This window comes from Epinephelus fuscoguttatus, linkage group LG13, assembly GCF_011397635.1.
Source record: "Epinephelus fuscoguttatus linkage group LG13, E.fuscoguttatus.final_Chr_v1".
Classification (NCBI taxonomy): domain Eukaryota; kingdom Metazoa; phylum Chordata; class Actinopteri; order Perciformes; family Serranidae; genus Epinephelus; species Epinephelus fuscoguttatus.
In genome coordinates, this window is record NC_064764.1 from 11525230 (window position 1) to 11547055 (window position 21826).

Genomic DNA, 21826 nt, shown 5'->3' on the forward strand with positions numbered 1-21826 from the left:
TTGGATGAGGACATCAGTGACAAAACCTATTAGGGCCGTCCATGTTGCAGGTACAGGTCATGTTGCATATGGCCTATTGGTCACTGTTCTGATGACTGTTGCTCGTTTTTTTTTCTATACCTAGTACCACATTACTGGCTGATTAAATAATACTTACATGTACCCCCTTTATGGGCTGACATCTAACAGCTACAGCTTCATGTTAAGAAATTATGTCTGATGCACTTCAAAGGAAAAATAAGGGTTATGTAAACTTTAATAGCACACTACTATTGTCTTTGTCAGTTTTGTTTTTCTTTTTGAGGCACAACCTTTGGCATCCAGCTTAAGGTCTACTTATAGGTCCAAAAAAATAATTTTTGGTACAAATTGCATCGCTCTGATGTGATAAGTAGGTGTCGGGTGCGCCTGTGTGACTGAGGGCTTTAACTGATATTACCTGTGATGAAAAAGCACAGTACAGCACCCCCTGTAGGAAGGTTGTAAGAAGCACACACCACTGGAATGCTGCAATCATTCACTCGACGATGCCCAATCCACTGATCAACAAAATAAAAGTCTTTTATAGGTATTATAGTTATCTTGTTATACTTACAAGCAGCTCCAAACCTGAGTAGTCATGGTATAGCTTTTTTTTTCTTTAAACATACAAAAACGTATGTACATTTATCTCACTTTCTGTAAACAGCAAGTACGTGTTCTCCTTTTAAATCCCTTTGATGATTGAAACATGCAAATCATACGCACAGTACTCAAGTATAAAAAGAAATCAAGACAAGAAAGAAAGTGAGGAGATGAAACTTTACACCTAAAAAAAAACTGCATCCATCAACAGTACTAAATGGAATGCCAGCAAACATAACTTAGTCATCTCCAGCTGGCCACTGGCTTCCTCATACAACCGCTGAAACGTGATTCAATTAAATTACTCGTTAAAAAAAAAAAAAAAAAAAAAAAAAAAATAGAGAAAGAAAATGAAGAAAGTGCACCTTCCATGCCGCTAACAGTAATTATAATACTTTAGTTTTCCTGTATGGAGAATTGAAATGTAGGGAAGGACTTCCCCCCAATGAAAACACACTCACACCCACTTTTGCACATTCCGAAACTCATGTGAGGAGGAAGGAGAACCAAGCAGCAATTCAACACACTAACAGAAAGACAGGACTGAGCATCACAGCCCAGATATCCGACAGTCAGGAAGCATAATTTTTCATCATTCTTGTCTCTCAGAAATTGAGAAGTCCGACAATACTTTTTTCTTTTTTTTGCAGATAGATTTTTCTGCCTTTCAGTAAAGGGTTTATTATGACATAAAGAGTTATTTTCCTAGGGCACTTAACAGGGAGGTGAGCATAGTCTTCAAAGTCTGAGCTGTGGGTAGTTTGTTGCCATTTCCATGTGCTGGCCATGGCTGCAGAGAGGTGGACTCAGTGTCTCTGCTCTCCCAATTCATGTGGCGATTCACTAGTAGGAGGCGGGTACTGCTGAGAGGTCCGCAGCCCACCTGCGTGTGACAGGAGGGGAGGAGGAGAAACAAGAATAAGGAGGAGAAGGAGGAGGATGGGGGAGGGGAGGGGAGGTTAGCCATAGAGCTGCAAGCCAGATGAGACACACTGCAGTACAGGAGAGGAGCAAGGAGGAAAAAAGGGGAGAGAAAAAGATGTAGTACCTGCAGCACCAGTGCCACCCTTGGAGATTTTGCCCACTTTGGAGCAAGAAGTGGAGAATGAGGAGGAAGGGTGGTGGTTGTGGCTGGCCTCGGGGTACGCCCTCTTGCGCGACGAGGATGAAGATGAGGTGGATCCCGGAGGAGCAAGCGTGGTCCCTTCCATGCTGACCAGTCCTGGAGGACCCCGTAGCAAGCCTCCCCCGCCATTCCCGCTGTGTGTGTGTGGATGAGGGTGACTGTGCTTGTGGTGGCGATGGAGGTTGTGATCTGCTCCACGATGTTTGTCCTTGCTCACCAGAGGGCTGGAATGTTTACTCTTGTTGTTGTTGGCCGCCATGCCTTCATCTGATGAGCTGTGGCGATCTGATGATGAGACTTTTATCTTCATCTTAAGCTCATCTTTGCTTGGTTGGCCACTTTTATCGAGCTGGGAGCTGCTGCCAGACCCAGGAACAGCCAGGCGGACTTTAAGTGAGCCTTTGTCCCGTTTGTCACTGTGATGACGTCTATCTTGCCCTGAAGTTGACGAGGAGGGGACTTTAATTTTCATTGGGGAGGCAGTAGTGCTGCCACCCCCACCATGGGATGTTTGGTGGGTCTGTGAATGTTTTCTATGGTCTTGGTTAGTAGAGGATGGTGCATAGGTAGAAGAGGAGGAAGATAACATATCCCCCCTCCCATCACAATCCATTAGTCCTCCATGCTGTTCCTGACTACGTTTCTGCCCAGAGACAGCCAGCTCTGCAGCGTGTTTCTCTCTGTATTTGTCCAGAGTGAGCTTCTGAGCAGGTGACGGTTGTGGTGGTGGCTGATGCTTGCCCACTCCGCTCCCACCAGCTCCTTTATGTTCCTGTTTGACAGGGATGAAGTCTAGTGTTTTCTCGCTCCTGTACACCGGCGGATGCTGAAGCAAAGAGGAAGTGGAAGTCTGCAAGGACAGTGTGGGCTCTTGGAGAGGGATGCTGAGGGGTTCCTGTTTTATACAGGCGGAAGGGTAGCCTGCTTGGCTCTGGCTGCCCAGGGGCCACTCACTGTGGCTACCTGGATTGTATGTGCCAGCCAAGGCATCCAGAGACAGGGGTGCAGCTCCAGACTGGCCCGGCATGGGCACGGTGAAGGCAGCGCCAGCTTTGGAAAAACTTGGATTGGAGGAGGCGTCACTTTGATCTTGGAGCATGGATGGCCCCACAAAGGAGTTGTCAGTCAACTGAGTGCTGTCACCCTTGGGCTTTTTAGCAGCTTGTGTTGCCTAGAGGATAGAAAGAGATTTGGGACGCTGTTAAGAGTTTGGTTTAGCTTGCAGTACGCTCTCTGAAGGGGGTTCAACGGTGGTAGTGGGACAATCATTGAAGCAGGATTTCTGTCCTGGTAATGTGTGTGATAAACACTGCCACCAACATTGCAATACAGTTGTTTGCCAAACCGGGGTGTTTATGATTCTTATACCACAGACATTTAAAGAGTTTTCAGAACTGCTTTTGGTGCCAACACCTTTTCTGGCTTTTAAGATCACACAGGTGTACATGTAACTTCCTTGGTGACACTATTTGCTTTGATACATACTGAGCTAATAAATCAAATTTCAACTGACACATCTTTTCAATGCATGAACAGAGTAGCTATGTAACCTACCCTCCAGTTGCGTATCCTCTTTAACCGGCTGGGTGTCTTCTCCAGGATCTGCAGAAACTCGTGGGTCAACTCTGTAAGTACAAGACATGAACGCTGTCATCAAAGCACCTCAAACACTGCTACTACACTGACACAATGCATCGGCCTCGTCTCATTTTCACCTTTGTAAAATCTGTAATTTCTATAAAAGGAAACATGTTTATAAAACAGCCATGTAGAAGATTACTGTGAGGTAAGTATATTCACTGTAATACATTATGGAAAGGTTAAATACATTTATTCAATCTCACCATCAAGCAGCTCGAGGGTGACAGTGTTGTCCACATACTCCCACCAGTGTTTCCCATCAGTGGAAACTGGGATCTCCCAGTTAGACCACTTACATGCCAGGTGGATGCACACGCAGGAGATCACTGTGGGCTTGTACTGGAGGCAGAAGGTAGTGAGGTGTAGACTGTATGGTGTGTGTGTGTGTGTGTGTGTGAGGGTAGGCGCAAGTGATGAGTGTGTATGAGAGTGAATATTCCACGTATGTGAGGGTGTAGTAATGTGAGTGAGTTGATTCAGGCACAGCGATGTCCCGATTGGTTCCACATATGTAGAAAAGAGAAAAAGAAAACACAAGAGGGAGCAGACAGTTTTAATTTACTGTAAGTATGGGCTGCCAAAGATAAAGCATTATTTTGACTGTGGTACGTTAAACTTTGTCTGATAATGTATCATGTCAAAGACAGGTCACAATACAGGTGACATTGCTTATAACTTTGATTCATGTAAAGACATGATTCCCAGTGTGCTTAGAAAATAAGTATTGAATTGCATCATGTGACAAGTTTCAAGGAACTGACTGGTTTAGTGTTGGGAAATCACAGTGAGGGGAAGTGGAGAGGGGGCCATGCGTAGTAGCTAAGTGTAGTTTGCCCATTGCGAAACACTAAACCCTGAGGCCACCCATGTGACTGTTAATATCATCGTACAGTAAACAGACAAGGGGCTACTTCTACAACCCTCTCTGTATGGGTCTCTGGGACTGTGTTGAAAGGGGTAAACCTACTGGGCCCTCCAGATCAATGGATACAACGTGGCACCAGTGCGGACAGTATTAGCGGTGCAACGAAGTGTACGCATGGTCTCAACACTGAGAGCATTCCTAAATTAAATGTTAAAGCTAATATCATCAGTAAAATTCAGATTTCAAGAGGTGTATCATTGTTCTGCAACAATGACATTCCAAGAGTGAAGAGTAATCCAAATTTAGATCATAGTGAAATTCATTCATATAACATGAAATGTAACAAATACAGTTAGACAAATGGCCAACATCCAAGTATTTACAGCTAAAACACAGACACAAACTGCTCCAATACAACTAACGGCTTTAGTTCTTTGTTAGCTTCACCGTGGTCAACCAAATATAAATTGTTTATATCCCAGATGCACCAATAGGACTCCCTCAAAACATGGTATTTCCCCCAGATAGGCGTGGTTTTGCAGCAGTGCTTGGAAAATTAGGCAAACTAGACTGAATAATACAAAAGTATAAATGTATACACACTATATGACTCATATTATCCAATCATTTGTATATTTGGTCTCTCTCAACATGTTTCCAAATTGAAAGTCTGCCTCATAAGCCACTGGTATCAGAATATCCCCATCAAAGTAATATAGTGCAACGTATTTTAGCACTGTTGAGTTGTACATATTTTCAAGTAAAATGTTATGATGGTCAATTTGAGACTTTATTAGCAGCCAGGTAAAAGATATTTAAGAAATCTGCGGGGAAGTCTAGTTGTGGTAGCAGCTTTGCCAGCAAGGAGCAAAAATCTGAGTGTAACTTTGTGAACAGACAACCAGAAAAAAAAGAACAGTTAGCCTAAGGTCTTCCATAGGTTTAATCTTGGCGTTAAGGCGATGGTTAGGTTAATAAACAATTTTTAGGTTATTGTTTTGCTTTCATATCCAAAAAGTCACAAGAGGAAACGAGGTGAGGAGACACAGAGAAGAACGTGCATCAACGCTGTGTGGCTCAGAATGTAAAGCACTGCCCCTGGATGAAATACCAAGTTTTTAGGGAGTCCTAAGCACCAAAGGTGTTTTATTTTTTTAATAAAAGTAGGTTACCCATAATCCTTTATGCCATGACTACATAATTGTAATCCTGCTATGTCACCGTAAAGATTCTCAAGAAAAAATGTCCATGATATAATGAGATATAAGATCACTGTACTAACACAACACCTCAGCATAAAGCTGTATGAAATAAACACAACTACCCATAACTTTGCCTTCTATCGCTGCATTTTACAACATGGTTGGTAGGAGCTGGATGGTAACCTTGTACTGTGAGACAAGCGCAATGTCTGGAGTCTGGTCTGTCAGATTACAGCTACCTTAATCAAAGCTATCAGTCTCAGCCGATGAATACAAGCATTTGGCTAATGGCAACCTTTCAAACCCTTTAACTTAATACATCCAAAATCCTTTAAACCATTAGAAATGAGTACTCTTGATCAAATTGAAATAAATTTGTAAGACTAGTGAGCTATTCTAAGAATGATCCTTTCCTACAGCTTGCACTGTTATTAAGCGCCAAATCAGTGCAAAACTTTAAACAATGTTAACAGTCAGCATCCAGACATTGTCAACTGATTTAAAGTAGTTAAAGTTCATTACATTAATAAAAACTCATTTCCAACAACGTCTACCAGTACCAAAAAACCCTTTAAGGACCCAGTTTTCCAAATACAAGACATCATGACAGTTTGTCTTTGCTTTAGAATAAATCATGACCACCGAATACATTTGATCTGTCTGAGAGATACTCAAATAGGTATATATATTACTGATTCTGCAGGTCCTTAATGGGTCGCGATTACGTTTTTCTTGTCACATTATACATGAGCTACACGTACAAAAGAATGCTGCAGAAAGCTAGAAGATATGTTCATTTAAAGACAAGGAAATTTTGCAAAAGGTGGAAAATATCTGAGGAGATAATGCATTTTGAACAAATGGATATGAAAGAGAAGAGTTTAAAAATTAATTTGCGGTACTTACCGGAAGGACCTCTACGAGAAATGTTTACATCTGTGAAATCTTTAGCTGCTATTCAGGCTACCAAAGTGTCTTTCTTTTAGAATTATGCACTTTTTCGCAACCGAACAAACATGTGGGTTTCAAGCGCACCACTACACTTCACATCTTGCATTCAACCCATCTGTGCCAACACGTGGTCCCTTGTACAATACACCGCACTGCGACTGGGGCCGGTAATGCTACAAGCCACCCTGTCCCGCTCCCTTTGCACAAGGGAGGGGAGCTGAGGGGAGGAGGCAAGCATCCCAATAACCACCAGCGCAAGTAGGGCCCGTTGGACACTGAAAGGGTACCCTGCATTACAGGAAGCTAGGGTGTGCAGTCAAAGTGCAACAAAGGAGGGGCAGGATAACAACCTGTTGGTAGCCATGAAATAGGAAGTCTGTGCCAGATCCTTGCTTGCTGGAAGAGAGACAGACAAACAGACAAACAGGGATGGGGGAAAAAAGGATTACCATTTCTGCAAATCAAAGCATTTCATTATCATTAGGTCTGGAACTGAATGTTTCAATGCACTGATTAAGCCAAGGCCAAGACTGAAAATAACACTAGGCAATAGGCATGGGGCGATATATGATTTCATTTTGGGTATTGATAAAAAGCACTCACTATGACTTGACTGGGATAACTTTACATTACTGGGATAATCATGAACATCATGTTTGGCAGCACCCAGAGATTATGGGCATGAAATTGACTGCTGCTTGAAGCAAATAAACTCAATGCCTGGTGAGTAGAATGCCTCATGCAGCTGTCTGATTGGGCGAGTGAGAATAAATGTTATGCTTGTTAAACTTGGTACTGTAAAACATGATTTGTTGTTGATAGCTGTTTTTTTTAACGGCCAATGTATTAAATACTTTGACTAGAGTAGAGCAAGAACGTACACAAAGTCATGTAGCAATGGCTTTCTTTCCACTGAAAAGGATGTTCACTAATAAAAGATGTGTGCTCTATCTGTAATGCAATGGGATATGTTGTTTCTCACTTAACAGAATGTAGGGTTACGTGATTCCAGTGTGGTTTGTAAAATTAAAGAGTTTTAAGATGAGGGATATTATCGTGAATCTCAAGTATTTTAGCCAGGATAATTGTAACATGAAATGTACATACTGTCCCATGCCTGCTAGGCACATACTCTTGCTACATTTTGGAAACTTTCAGCAAGTTGGATTTTTAGAATTTAAGCCATGATCACTGATTTGACCATAACCAAATATTTAGGGGGGTCAGTTTCTCAAATAGAGAATGAAGCGGCTAACGCCCCAAACAAATGAGTAGAATTCAGTCTTAGACTTGGCCCAATAAGCGTCAGTAAATGTGGTTGTTTATGTGCCATGTCATATAATGAACTCAAAAGGTCATCAAAAGAGCAAGGTGTGTGGTCATGTAACCATTACATCAGCAAGGTTTTCACCCCCCTCCCCACCCATGTTTGAGGTGGGACAAATAAGAGCAGAGGGCACAAAGAGCAAAGAAGGAAGCCTCTACCTCGCACTAGCTGGGAACATTTCACCACATCAGTGTGTGGGTGATCAATAGTAATTTCAAAGCCTGGAACAAAATACATGACAGGTGAGTTCAACACAAAGACAGTTGGGAGGTGACATGTCATTTTAGGGTTCAATAAACAAACATAGTAATATGTTTTAAGGCTACCAATTCAGATTGCAGTAGGTACCTACATGTTAGATGTGAATAGTGGGGCTTGATGACCAATTCATATATGCATACTGCAAATTAAGTACTATCAGATCAGCTCTGGTCACTTTCATTCTGGATGAAAGGCAATTCTCAGTATTGAATGTAATCAATAAGCAAGCATAAACTGCTGTAGCCATAAAATAGAATGTTTCCCAGCAGCAATATGGAGATAAAATAAAACAAAAAAACATAATGTGGAAAAGCCCATAACGTCAATACCATGTTTTCGGCAAGGACACAATGACATGTCACCTTTACATGATTTCTTGAAAATATGTGCATGACAAGATACCCATACAGCAGCTGATTAAACATTTCACTCAACAGGCTGTGATGAATAAATTCATCAGTGATCAATACCACTACTCCCTTACCAATAAAGATAAGCCACAGAAAATGATGATTATAAACAAAACGCTATCTCTCTCAAGTCATCCACTCCAGTCACCATTACTTACCCAGGGTCTGCAGCACTATGGATTCAAGTATCACCAGCTCTTGAGCTTGCTGGAGGTATGCCTGAAGTTTGATAGACAGTCATTACAACACAATTGTAATGAGTCTATTAATCTACCCCCCTAACAACTGATTTCAAATGGCCAAACACACCAAACAGAGAGGCTCATTTTTACTATTAATGTAGGCCTTGTTAGGTGTAGGTGTTTGGTACACGCCAACAGCAGGCCAGGGCAGTTACAATAAGACCCTCTGTAAAGGGCAAAGGAATTTGGCACAGCCAGGTATACATAGGGAAACCATGACCACTGAGAGAACTGGAATGTAAGATGCAGAAGGAGAAACAAACATGTAATCATACAATATATAGAGCTTGAACCTGAACTTACATTACTCTTTGTGTCTAGAGGTGGTTCTTGTGGATTTAGACAAGCATGTGCAACTTTGATCACATGTTCGAGTTTCCGAGGTTGCTCTTCCACTTTTGCAGCCAAGAATAAGGTGGTTGGAGAAATTATCTGTACAAAAGCACCGGGCATTGATTTTAATATATACTAACTTAACTTTGCAATTGTTGTAACAATCTACCCAACATGTGATACTTGGTTTCAGGTCATTAGCAGCATTATGTAACACAATACTTACATTCCTGTGGAATTTGGTGAAAGAGTGGTGCATATAAAATCTATGCATGTAAACAATGGCTGTGTTAATTGTTAATTGAGAGCTGGAGGATAGGTCAAGGAAAAATTTAACATGCACTAAGTGTAAATAACACTGCCATGAACACTGTGAACAAATTATGCCATTAAACCAAGCCAAGACATCCATATTGAGGGAATGCACTCTAAATATGTTGAAAATATGTAAAGGCCAGAGTGAAGAAAAGTTTACAGTTGAGCAAACGACACTGTACAGCAAGCAAGCTGGGTCACTTACGATAGCTTTTGGATAGCGCTAACTGTACTAACGTTACATCTAGCGTTAAATAACAAGAAAATTTTAAGTCATTTTGAGAATAAACACACGAATTCTATCGAAATATGTAGTTATTCAATCACCAACCACCGAGGGGTAAAGACAATCAGTGGAAGACTAGCTAGCAACAGCTGCAAACTCGCCCAACGTTACTGGCCTTTTGGTCGTCCACCCATAGCTAGCTAGTTAGCATGCTATATTAGCGCACACGTTAGCTGACGTTAAACATAAACCAGTGACATTTGAATTCCAGGTTAAGACGTTAATAGCGTAACCGTGTTTTAACCAACAGAAAACCAAACATTCAGGTCCAAAAGTCCCGAGTCTGTGTCCCTAAACTCTGCAGTAATTTTAAAATTAGCTCACGGTATCGGGCCCGCCGCAACGGTTAATGTTAGCGCCATGTCTACTTCCAGTCTGGTTCGAAGATAAGTTTGTTTACAAAGGATACACGTTCAGTCTCTGACCCATATCTTGGATCAGATTCGCCGCTTGCTGCCGGTAGGAGAGTTCCCGGTCCGGTTCTACTCCACATCGGCGGGACGGCGTGGTTTCGAGTTGCTCCCGGGTGAAAAACCATTTCGACGAGGAACCCCGGCACGCCGCCATTACTCTCCAACCTCGAGCATCGAGAAAGCGGATGTGACGTCGGTGTCGCACAGGAAAACACGACTTCTTCGATGGTGAGCCCATGATGCGATTGGGTGTGGTGTGTAACCAGCTGGTGTCCAGACAGATATTTGTAAAATTTGTGATGCTGTTTAATACAAGTAAATAACATTGTCTTTTCGATTTAATTTATTCACACTTTACACAACATTGCGTTTAGTTAGCCACGGAGTCAGAATCTCTCTATGAAATGTATGCTAGCAAGCTAACTCATATTACATTGTAGTTTTCTTTCACTTTTGAATTAATTTGAAAGCAATGAAATAGAGACACAGTGAAGTGTTTGTGAAGAAACAAAGGTACATTAACATTACAGAGACACAAAACAGTCTGTACCATGGGCTCAACAAAGAAAAAATGTAAAGAACAGAATAAAAAGAAAAATAAAGTAGAATGTAATACGACTCCAAAATAATGTGTCATCATTGGTTCATATGAAATCTATCAAACATGTAATTAATTTTAATTACCTTATTATTCTTACAGCCTCTTACATTTACATTGACTGTACTTACACCATAGACGCAACCAGTGTACGGCAACACCATTTAGACAAACCACACGCAGAACTGCAGTACACTGCAATACTAGAATCGATGGTAATAATAATGGCGAATTGTTATGGTTGTCTATGATTGCGATTACATTTGCTGATTATTTGTCATAGATGGCGGTGCATGGTTGCCTGTTGTAGCATAGCATGGGTAAGGTATAGCTATATTATGATTACTGCCTTGGTTAAAGTCAGTACCATTTCAAGTAATCATGTCCACAGTAACAGAATAATATCGTAAACAGACTAACAACATTTAAATTTTACTTTAGAAACAAGGGGTATAGCTTTAAAGTCTTTAGCTAGATGCATGATTTCATAGTGCTGAAGCTAACTTCACTTGGCAAGATAGACAGAAGAAATGCTATTTCTCTTTGAGCTGAGCTCATGTTAGCCAGAGAAGTGCAAATGGATCCTTGAATAACTCTTTCTTGGAAGTAGAGCACATATTAATGCTACTTTGTGAAGTAATTCAAGTCTATTCATTTAAGAAGTGAGGAATCACATTCAGTTGGGGATTATAAAGGCAACTGGAGCAGCCCTGCATTTAATAGTGGGATTTACACTATTTTTTATGCAGTAGGCCTACTACCCCTCCCAAATCCTACAACAATTCTACTACAGTGACTATTGATTTGGGGTCCTGTTAGACCTCCCTGGTGTCTAAGTGACACAAAACACAAACATTGTCATTAGATTTGACTGTTATCAGGATATTTAAAAGGCATTATCAAGACTGATGTCTTTGTTTGTGAATTACTTTTTGGCAAACAACTGTAATAGCCCACTTCATGCAAAGGGAAAGGTAGCAACTCCAATAGTTATCTACTTAATAGAGTTTTATGCAGTTGTAAGGAATGACAGACATTTTCAATGGGGGGAAGTGGTTAATTTTGCAATTTTCTATATTATTATTAACACAAGAGCTGAAACTATCAAATATTTTCATCATCAATAAATCTGCTGATTATTTTCAAGATTAATTGATTCATAGTTTGGTCTTGACAATGTCATAGAATAGTGAATCCCAGTTTCTTAAAGTCCAAGGTGATGACTTTTTAAGTGTCTTGTTTTGTCAGTACATAACCTAAAGTAGCTCTAGTTCGCATACACTGGGAACCCAAACAATAAGTGTAATATGCAATACATTCGGTTGGGGAATTATAAAGGCAACTGGAGCAGCCCTGCATTTAATAGTGGGATTGGCTGCATGTGTTCCTGATAACACTAAGTAGCAAAAGTTGTCTGTTGTACCGTGGGGTCTTTGGCAATAAGTATTCTCTAATCAAACTAAAAGAAAAAAAAAACAATCTGCTGATGGTGATCACTAAGATGATAAGTGTAATAACAAATAAAGCATTTCACAAAATACTGAGAGAAAAATAATTACTTTATCATATTAAACAACAACATAATTTGTTATATCTACTATACAAGCTATTCCAAAAGGATTTTTATCCTTAATCATACAATTATGAATATTTAAAGAAGGCCTTTGCACTGATACACCAGTTGTAGCAGCTGTATCTCCAATTTTCATGTCACTCAAACTGCTCTCGTTTCAGGCCCAAAAAGTCCAGTGCATTTCCAGCAAGCAATTTATCCTGCAAAACAAAAGAGTACACTGAATATTGAATAAATGCATTTACACAATAAAATTTGAAAGCTAGCAGTATAAAAGATGTTTGGGATAGCGTCTAAAATTGTGGCTCCTGTGTCTCTTGCACTGCTGCTAACAAGCCATTTCTACCTGGCCACGTTTTATTTTATTCATGAACGCAGTTCCAAAGTATTTGCATTGACTGAATAAAAGAGAAGAAAATATCATTACCTTTAGTGGGTCATGAAATTCATCCATTGACTCAATCAATGATCCAGGCTGCAGCTCACCCAGAGGGAATGGATAATCTGTCCCCAGCATCACTTTATCCTGAAAGAGGAATACCTGCATGTTAAACTATTGTAGTGTTAAACACGTGGTGATCATGTGCAGATACACATCCAAAGTTTCTCTGTCAAACTGATGAAAGAGGGAATAGTTCAACAGAGCCATTCTTAGGCATCAGGGCCCTTCCACACATCAGAAGAGCAGTGTGCAACATTAATGAGCCTTGGTGCACAGCTTTTGTATCCAAGGTTAAAGTGGTTTTACAGAAATAATACTTGAAACTACCCACTTAATGCTCAAACTGGCAACACTCCCTCAGTGTCCTCTCAGTGTGTGAGTTGAATAAATGAAGAAGCTCACTTTTCCAATAACATCAATGAGTAGCTTCAGGGCGGTGGGATCGTGAACTAGGGAGTCGGTGTAGAAGGAACCAAGGTATTTCCGGGGACTGATCTCGTTGTCCACTGCGCACAGGTCAGGGCGGACTTTGTGGCCATGTTCAATTCTGCCAATGGTGAATGGAAAAGAGCCACCTGTGAGCAGAGAGACATTAACAATAATGGTCACACGAAATCTGTAATTAAGAATGAAGTAAGAATATGTTTAAGTCGACACCTTAGTGCTTATATTACTCTTACTTTGACTTTTGTGTACTACAATATTGTATCAGCAGCATTTCGTAGGTACCTCCATGTGCAAAGCAGACTTTCAATTTAGGAAATCTCTCAAACACGCCTCCAAATATCATCGAGCAAATGGCCATGGTTGTCTCTGTTGGCATGCCTTTGAGATGGAAAACAAAAGACAATAAAACCTTTCTTTTCAAACTGTACTTTAATTAAATGCCTTTTCATCATTAGACAATATAAGTGGGTTGATATACTAAGGGGTAGAAGCAAAATAAAAAATTGTCATAATCACAATGCATCAGATATAGGGATGCATAATATTGGATTTTTGCCGATATCCGATATGCCAATCTATGCACTCATTTCCACATAATTGCAGAGAACATCAAGTCTCTCCTGTGATAGAATTAACATGGTACTATGCCAACTCTTATTGTGATGGCTTGTTGGCAGAGCAGACAAAGTTTCAAACAAAACTGTGAAATGTATCCTGCTTTAACAGCCTTGGATGATGCTCTCCCTGAGACAATCCTGACAACAGTCACAACCAGGGCAAATGTGACCTATTTCATCTAATTAAAAATGCATAATTAAAGCATCATCTCATCAGCCTGTCATATCAGCGAGATGATCATATCAGGCAGATGTCGATATTTCATTTCAAAGCCTTTATCTGCCGATACGGATGACGTGCTGACACTATTGTGCATCCCTAATCAAATATGCTGTGAAAGCTATTATACTCAAAGATTATCAACACCAATTTTACACATAAGGAAATACAATGATTTGGCTTTGATGGCTTCATCAATCATTTCAGGAAATTGTGGGTAAATGTGCTGTGTTTTTGCCAGTGCTTTGGTTTTCTGCGCACAGATAATTAAACATGGATCCATTTCAGTCACAAGAGGAGAGTGTACTTTCACAAGAAAAGTGTATTTTCTTTTCTATTGACTAGACCAGGGGGGATATTCAATATCGCTGTTCCTGCTCCATCTTCCTCACCCACCAGCCAGGGCAGCCAATACTTAGCCATTCTCCCATCTGTCTGCATGTCCCACGGGTGGACAAATATGGAGCAGCCCAGCTCCTCAGCTGCCTGCATGAGAGACGCACTGCAGGATCAGTATTTTTTGATGAATGAATACAAAGGGATGTCCTGCACTTCAGTACGAAATAAGTCAAACCCTAGGTACGTGTGCAACTATCACCAAGAGTATTATGTCATCATATTAGCATGTACTGCAGTGCTCAATGTCTTACAGCATAGACGGGATAGAGCTCAGTTGCATTGAGGTCCCAGTTGTTGATATGTGAGCCGATTTGCACCCCAGGGAAGCCCAGCTCCTTCACGCAGCGCCTCATCTCCAACACAGCTAAATCAGGGGCTTGCATGGGCAGAGTGCCCAGGCCCACAAACCTCTTGGGGTGGCTGCGCACTGTCTTGGCCAAATCATCATTTAAAAGGACACAGAGATCCAGTGTGTCATGAGGTTTGGCCTGTAATCCAAAAACAAGATCAGAAATAGGTAAATATATCTGTGGTACCTGATGTGAAACTTTAATTCTTGACTCTTCATCTTAGTGTTGATGCATCTGTGACTGAGGAGGAAGAAAGACAGTTAAGAGGTGTTGCAGATAAGCCACTGTGGTGTTCCAGAAAAAGCCTAGAATTTGATTTGCTCCTTGTTTCAACAGGATTGGGTAGCTGCAGCTCACAGTAATTTGGGGCACAGTAAACAACACTGTGATTCAGGTCTTTACCACACAGCAATAAAATGTAATCGCTGCATTGTTTTTGATCCAAGCTGCTCAGACTTAGTGTACACTTACCCAGTAACTGAACATCACAGGGACGGTGGACAGGGCCTGAACTGTGACACCTGAAGGGTGATAAACAGAAACATCTCTTTCAGGCCTCAGTATGATAAAACACTGTAATCCCTGTTGTTGTCTTTCATGTCTGTGCATATACCATGTTGATCCATGTCCCTTATGCGTGCTTTTGCATCCCAGCAGTTCTCCTGAATTACTCGGAACAGCTTTCCATCCTTCATCATGTCTGCTTCACCCTGAAACACGAAATTAAAGGAATACTTTAACCTCCAAATCATCATTTTGTGTATCAGTGTTACACTGAATACATGAAGAAAACATTTTCCTCGCATGCCTCAGATGAACGAAGAATCCAAAAAATGGAGAAAATCCAAGTTTTAGGTGGCCATGTTTAAAAACAGCAAACTATTGTGAATAAAACATCCATTTACAAACTCTCACACAACTTAAGAAGTATAATCCAAGTCTCATTTATGCAGTTGTGTGCTCAGTACTTCCCAAACAGACAGCCCTTTGTGTTGGGGAACTGAACTGAAAGCAAAACGTATCTCTGCTTTCCTCACAGCCAGACTCTATTGATAAAAACAGTATTTTTACCTTGCTGAACACAGGAGCTGCTGGTCTACCGCTGCCTCGAACATTTGTTTGTGTTATTGTGTGACTTTGGCAATTCTGTACTAACCCTTTAAAATATCAAAGTCACACAACAACACAAACAAACCAGCTGATTGAGGCAGCAGCAGACCATCAGCTCCTGTGTTCAGCAAAAACTGTTTTTGTCAATGGACTGGCTTTGAAGAGAGTGTAGATAAGTTTCACTTTTAGTTCAGTCCCCTGCTGAAAAGGGATGTCTGTCTGGGAACTACCAAGCATAGGGCTGGATAAATGAGACTTGAATTACACAGCACGAGTTGTGAGAAATTTTGTATGTAAGCAGATGCTTTGATTTAGTTCTGATAGATTTTCTCCAGTTTTGGATTCTTCATTCATCGTGGAGGCATGTGAGAACAACGTTTCTACACAAATACAACATAACTCTAGGTGAGTATAGCTGATATATATATGTGGTCATTTGGGGGGGTGAAGTATTCCTGTAACACCAGTCAAATTTCTAAAGTCTGGAAAACATGGCAGATTTATTTTTCTTGTTCTTGGTCATTTCACTCATTACATTTACAATTTTCATGATGATGAAATTATGTGAGGTTTGGATTTCATAAAACTTCAAAATATAACCACACGATGGCAGCAGAGAGTTGATTCCTACTGTTTCATGGACCACATAGAGATGTAAACTTTTTACACTTGGCATTAAAATGTCATGACAGACAAAATGTCTTTGTAAAGGTGTATAGGTATATTTAAATGAAGATATACAAACAGCATCTGGACAGTTTACCCCTCTCTTTATAGGTGTAATGAAACATCTTGGGTGCATCTACACCTGTGCTACAATGTGACCTGCAGTCCTTGTAGATCTTGTTTTAACATTGGCATCAGAACTTAAACAGATGCTCCTCACCAGACATGGCTTCTGTTTGAATGCGTCAGTGTGACATAATCAGCTATTCGTCCTTATGTGCAGTTTGCTGCTGCCAAACGCTCAACCGATGTCGGCCGCTAAAAGTTGCATTAGTTACACAGCTGCCAGGCTGCTCTGTCTTCTGCTGTGTATTTAAAGTGAATTTCTCCACTGATGCAGAGGCACCGTGCTGAGTCCTGCAGCTGCTCACATGGCGAGGACCAGGCTGAAAGGTCTACAGGATAGAGTGCAGCAGGGAGGGACCTGCTGTGTCCTGAGCGTTGGATACAGTACAGTTGCATAAGGTCTCATGTACTCTGTACATGAAGGAAAAAAAAACTGTGACTCACCTTGCAGTGATGGTGAAGCTGGACAAACCCACCATATCCATACCTCTGAAAGACATGCACAACAGTGAATATGCACATACTGAAACGCACATTATGCATTATCTGGTGTATTTAACTTAGATGTCAAATCTCTGTATAAACATGAACATAGTTTGGTATCCTCCGTGCATCCTTCTGTGGGAAAGCCTCCATTGATTGTGTTATCCCATCTGCGAGGGTTCAATCTTCCTCCTGGAGGACTATCCACTCCAACGCCCTGGATAACTCAAAGTGAGTGCCATCTGAGGCTGTTGACTCTTTTGCATACAGATGAAGCTGCAAATGATCTACGTGAGCAATACAGCCAGTAAAGCCCCATTTTATATCCCTACAGATCTGCAGTGTTGTGTGCTTTGTTGATGCCACAGAGAGGCCTCAGCTATTCTGAATGTGAGATGGGTTTTATGCCCTTCTTTTAAAAGTGTCATGTCTCCAAGTAGTTTCCTCGATGAAACTTGCTTTAAATGAAATGCATGCGCACCAATTCAACAGTGGAGTTTATAACAAGTTCACCCTAATGTTCTATTTTGGTTCCTGAGTAACCAGGCCCTCTTTTGCAGCTCAGAAATATACATAATAATGTATTTTCACTTTTGTACTTTGTGACTTTTCAGAATATAATGAGAACTGCTCGTGAACTGAGGACATGTTTCAGAAGTCTGCTACAGAAAGTGATGCATTACTTCTGTTTCAGAGGGTCTCAGAGACCCCAACTATAAAACATGGCTAGATACAAAGGACTTCATACACTATCATATGTGATCGGTTTGACACTAGATTTCTATGCAGTGCTACTCCCCCCAAATCCTACAGCAATTCTATTGTAGTCTAGTTGGATTCCTGTTAGATGTCTCTGGTGTCTAATTGACATCAAACACAGGCAGTGTCACTTGATGTGACTATCATCAGGCTAATTAATTATCAAGGTATTATTAACACTTTGTCTGTAAAAGACTTTTTGGAACAGCCCAGTTTATGCAAAGGGAAAGGTTACCACTTCAGTAGTTATCTGCTTATTGGATTTTTATGCAGCTGGAAAGAAAAATAGACATAAGAAATTGTAAATTTTGCACAATTTCTATTATTATCATTGTTACTATTAACATTAGGGTTGGAACTAACAGTTATTTTCATTACTGATTCATTATTTAATTAATCAATCAATTGGTTATGCCCATGCTGATTATTTTCTAGATCAATTGATTAATTGGTTGGTCAGAGAATGGTGAAAAACATCCATCCCAGTTTCTTGAAGTCCAAGATGATGTCTTTAAATGTCTTGTTTTGTCAGTCCAAAACCCTGAGATATACAATTTGATAAATATTAAAATGAAATGGAGAAGAGCATATTTACTGTAATTTACTGTAATTGTAATTTTGCATGAAAAAATGACTGTAACAACTCATCTATTATCAAAATAGATGGCGATTAGTCGACTAATCTTCACAGCTCTAATTCACATACACTGGGAACCCAAACAATAAGTGTTGAAACGGAACAAAACATAAGGTTTTAATAACCTCTGTGTGTGCACTGATTTTTGCCAATATGATAACCAGTATGATTCCATTCATCATAATGATATGGGCCTTGATGATACACTGAATCAAGACTCGCAGAATAAATCCTAAAGGTGTCACTTACTTCTGTTTACATCAGCCTTCAGTTAGTTCACCAAAAGTGGTGAAATACAGTATTATTTCAGTGTAACAGCCAAAACAATCTCAGCTTGCATGGGTTTAAAGTCAGGTGTCTCAACTGGTGGAGAAGCTACGACGACTCAAAAGACAGTCCTGTCTTTTTATATTACGATATACATTTTCTTACTGGTGTAAAAAAAAAAAAAAGAAAGAAAGGTGCACAGAAATCCTGAGGGAGGGTGATGGCACCAGATTGCAAACCATCTCTTCTGTCTAGCACTAAACATGGGAAATCATTAGCTAAAGCAAAGCCTCCGTAGTGACAAAGACGAAAGAGCATGGACAGATAACAGATAGGGCAGGGAAGCACAAGGCCAAAGCTACTTATTGATTAAAGTTTAACCATCCATAGAGAACACAGATTTATGGAGTGAGCTGTTAAACTCCCTGCTGACATTCCAATAGGAAGTGTCTGTACATTTTATTTTACTGGCTTTTAATTGCATTCAATTGAAGGATAAACTCTGCCTGCTACAGAACCAAAACAAAGAAAGATGTCTTTTTAACAAAAAAAAACAAAAAACACTCAACCACACATTGTTTGGATTTACTCTGGAGGCTCCAGGCTGTTATAAAAACTTCTCAGATCCTCATTGAGCTTGTGTCTCTCTGTGCCTACCTGCTTCAAATCGGGCCATTCCTTTGGTAAAATATGATTATGGATATCAACCTTCATCCTTGTGATTACCCTCTGGAAAACGGGGAGGTCTGCTGCCTAAGATTTCTTGCAGAAACTGAGCGCAAATCCAAACAACACTCTCCGCCCTCAGCCACAAACCAATGACCGACAGGTGACCTGGCTGCTGCTGGGACACCCTGGTCATTTATTACCCAGATAGTAAATCAGGCAGAAAACAATCATTAGTCTATGGAGGCTATTTAATGTTGTTTTATCTTTAATATCCTGAACCATCAAGTGATATGACAACCTCAAACATGATTTGCACCCCACCCTACTCTAGCAACACACGCACACACACACATAATAGTTTAAAGCAGAATCTGTGCAGCTGGCTACCTGCCTTCTGCTGAGTCAGAGTTTTGAGCTTATAGTTTTGTTTATGTATGTCTGGATGTTGCAAGATGATGCAGTTGCATTATGAATTATGATTACGCATGTATTTTTCTCACAGTAATTTGACTATAGGCTGCTATACAGTTGAAAATCACTGACCTACATAATGTGGAGCAGATCAGTGTCAAGCTGAATGACATCTTACAGAAATTATTTTTTTAACATCCTCACTTGCACACAGTCCTGCGTTTCAGCGCCACCTTGTGGTTAATAATTGCACTTTAGTGAAGTGTTTGAGCGATAAAGCAGAGTACAGGGAGGTGTGTCATCGGCAAGGTGAGAAAATAGTTGATTTCCATGGGTTCTGATAATTGGTCAATAAAGTGATCTAGGAGTAAAGGGCAAATCCACCATTATGAAAGATGTAAACAAAACCAATGATCATATGTAATAAGACTGATAAAAGTACCCATGTGACGTCATTATAAGGTCATCATAAAAACATAACTTTTATTTTTTACTTTAAATGTTGCTTAAAACATAACAACTTTCTAAGATCCGTTTAACTTTACTCAGAAATCGAATCTGTTGAGAACTTTAAAGTGATTCAGGACTGTCACTGATGATTTCATGTGGCCTATGTGAGAAATAGGCGCTGAGTTCTAAGAGGAGGAGAGGAGGAGAGAAGGAAGAAGGGGAGGAGAAAAAAAAAACTTGCTGGCACCGCCTGCCAGATTCACAGCAGATCTCAGCAATTTATCGCATCGCCGCATCTAACCCTAAACTGTCTCTAACTGGCTCAGCCGGACCGGGTGTTTGCACTGAGGCTGCAGAGCTTTGTGTTGAGTTCACACAGAGGGAGTTGTCTCGCTGCTGATGCTGGGGAGATTAATCCTTTATCTCCCATCTTCTCTTATCGCCATCTCCTCTCTCCCCCCTTGCGTATCTGAGTCGACACCGGTGGCATATTGGACGCGCTGGATGGCTGGTGTACCTAGCGAGCCGGCGTGAATCTTTTTTTTTCATCATCTTCATCTTTTACCTGCTTTTGAGCCTGAAAACAAAACTGCAACAACAATGACAGACCCGGCCACCCAAGAGTCCTACCCTGTCCCAGACCCGACTATTGTGGATCCCTGCCCGGCTACGGTGCGGAACGGCCAGTGCGCCCCAGATGGCTTCACCAACAACCATCACCAGCAAGCCAAAACCCCCAGCCAGCCCGAGACGTTCACCACGGGCCAGGAGATGAAAATCACAGACAGTGTGGAGGGAGAAGGTAACTTCATCTGTCTCTGTCATGTTTGGATGTGGTTTTAAAAGTTGTGGATGTGCATGTGAGTGCAATGTGTGTGTTCAGTGGGACCCCTGGGGAGATGGGAGGTATTTTTATCCATGTGAGGTATTTTAGTCTGCTCTTATTTGAATAATTTATGACAGTCCTACATCAGCAGGATTTGGATTAGACTGAAGCAAAAGATGGATTCAAAGCTTAAAACATTGTTAAAGTGAGTATAACCCCCAAATTCATTCATTCATTCATTCATTTATTTTTCATATTGCATTGCATCTGAGGACAAAGTTGGCTGTGACAGCTCAGTTGTTCCTTAAAACATGCAGCCTGAGGCACACAGTCTCAGTCTGCTTTAAAGCTAGAGTCTGATACCAGTCACATGCATGACAAACCCCCGAATGTGCACTTGCATTTGCTTAAGCACATGTCTCTGTGTGTTTCATTTTCCCACTATTTTAATCCCATTCATCTTCTAATATGCATAGAACCTGTTAAAAAATTCCACAGTGGATAATATAAGGGCCTCAGTTATACAATACATCCTAAGCCTGTTAGTTTATGTAAGCATTTACTTCATTATATGTCATGTTATGTTTACTGGATCTTATTTCAAAGGATAATTGACAAGGTGATTAAGCTATGTAGCTCTAAGTGGTAGTCAGCACGTCTTGAGTAATTCATAAAAAAAAAAAAACTGATGTGGTTATTTTATTCAGAGTGGTGACAGCTATGCTGTTTGGATTTGGCTTATATTTAAGATCTGGAAACAACATACACTATCAACCTTGT

General features: G+C 40.6%; 3 protein-coding genes across 5 annotated transcripts in view; 1 reads left to right on the forward strand and 2 right to left on the reverse strand.

Annotated features, from left to right (window-relative positions):
* Positions 1-937: 937 nt before the first annotated feature.
* On the reverse strand, positions 938-10177 carry ccnt2a (cyclin T2a). 3 transcript variants are annotated; one of them, XM_049593789.1, is made up of 10 exons: positions 9993-10177; positions 9209-9290; positions 8953-9081; positions 8566-8626; positions 7895-7957; positions 6760-6805; positions 3595-3758; positions 3305-3375; positions 1673-2921; positions 938-1507 (listed from the first exon to the last, which is right to left on the reverse strand). In XM_049593789.1, exons 1-10 carry the CDS (start codon positions 10148-10150, stop codon positions 1431-1433), a joined length of 2100 nt encoding a protein of 699 aa, XP_049449746.1. In that variant the 5' UTR covers positions 10151-10177; the 3' UTR covers positions 938-1430. The 3 variants fall into 3 exon arrangements, 2 of the variants coding, with proteins under 2 accessions (XP_049449746.1, XP_049449745.1); XM_049593788.1 differs by lacking the exon at positions 938-1507 and having other exon boundaries at positions 1520-2921; XR_007450731.1 differs by lacking the exons at positions 938-1507; positions 1673-2921; positions 3305-3375 and having other exon boundaries at positions 3618-3758; positions 6365-6805.
* A 1958-nt stretch (positions 10178-12135) lies between these two features.
* acmsd (aminocarboxymuconate semialdehyde decarboxylase) lies at positions 12136-19487 on the reverse strand. Its single transcript, XM_049594807.1, has 10 exons — positions 19348-19487; positions 16989-17033; positions 15256-15352; positions 15114-15163; positions 14544-14780; positions 14286-14379; positions 13339-13434; positions 13012-13184; positions 12595-12693; positions 12136-12367 (listed from the first exon to the last, which is right to left on the reverse strand). The coding sequence occupies exons 1-10, from the start codon at positions 19402-19404 to the stop codon at positions 12305-12307; spliced, it is 1011 nt and encodes a 336-aa protein (XP_049450764.1). The 5' UTR covers positions 19405-19487; the 3' UTR covers positions 12136-12304.
* Positions 19488-20461: 974 nt separating this feature from the next.
* Positions 20462-21826, forward strand: part of tmem163a (transmembrane protein 163a) — an 85069-nt gene continuing 83704 nt past the window's right edge. Inside the window, exon 1 of the mRNA XM_049594710.1 lies at positions 20462-21022. Coding sequence (XP_049450667.1) covers positions 20821-21022 — 202 coding nt within the window. The 5' untranslated portion in view covers positions 20462-20820. The remainder of the gene's footprint in view (positions 21023-21826) is intronic.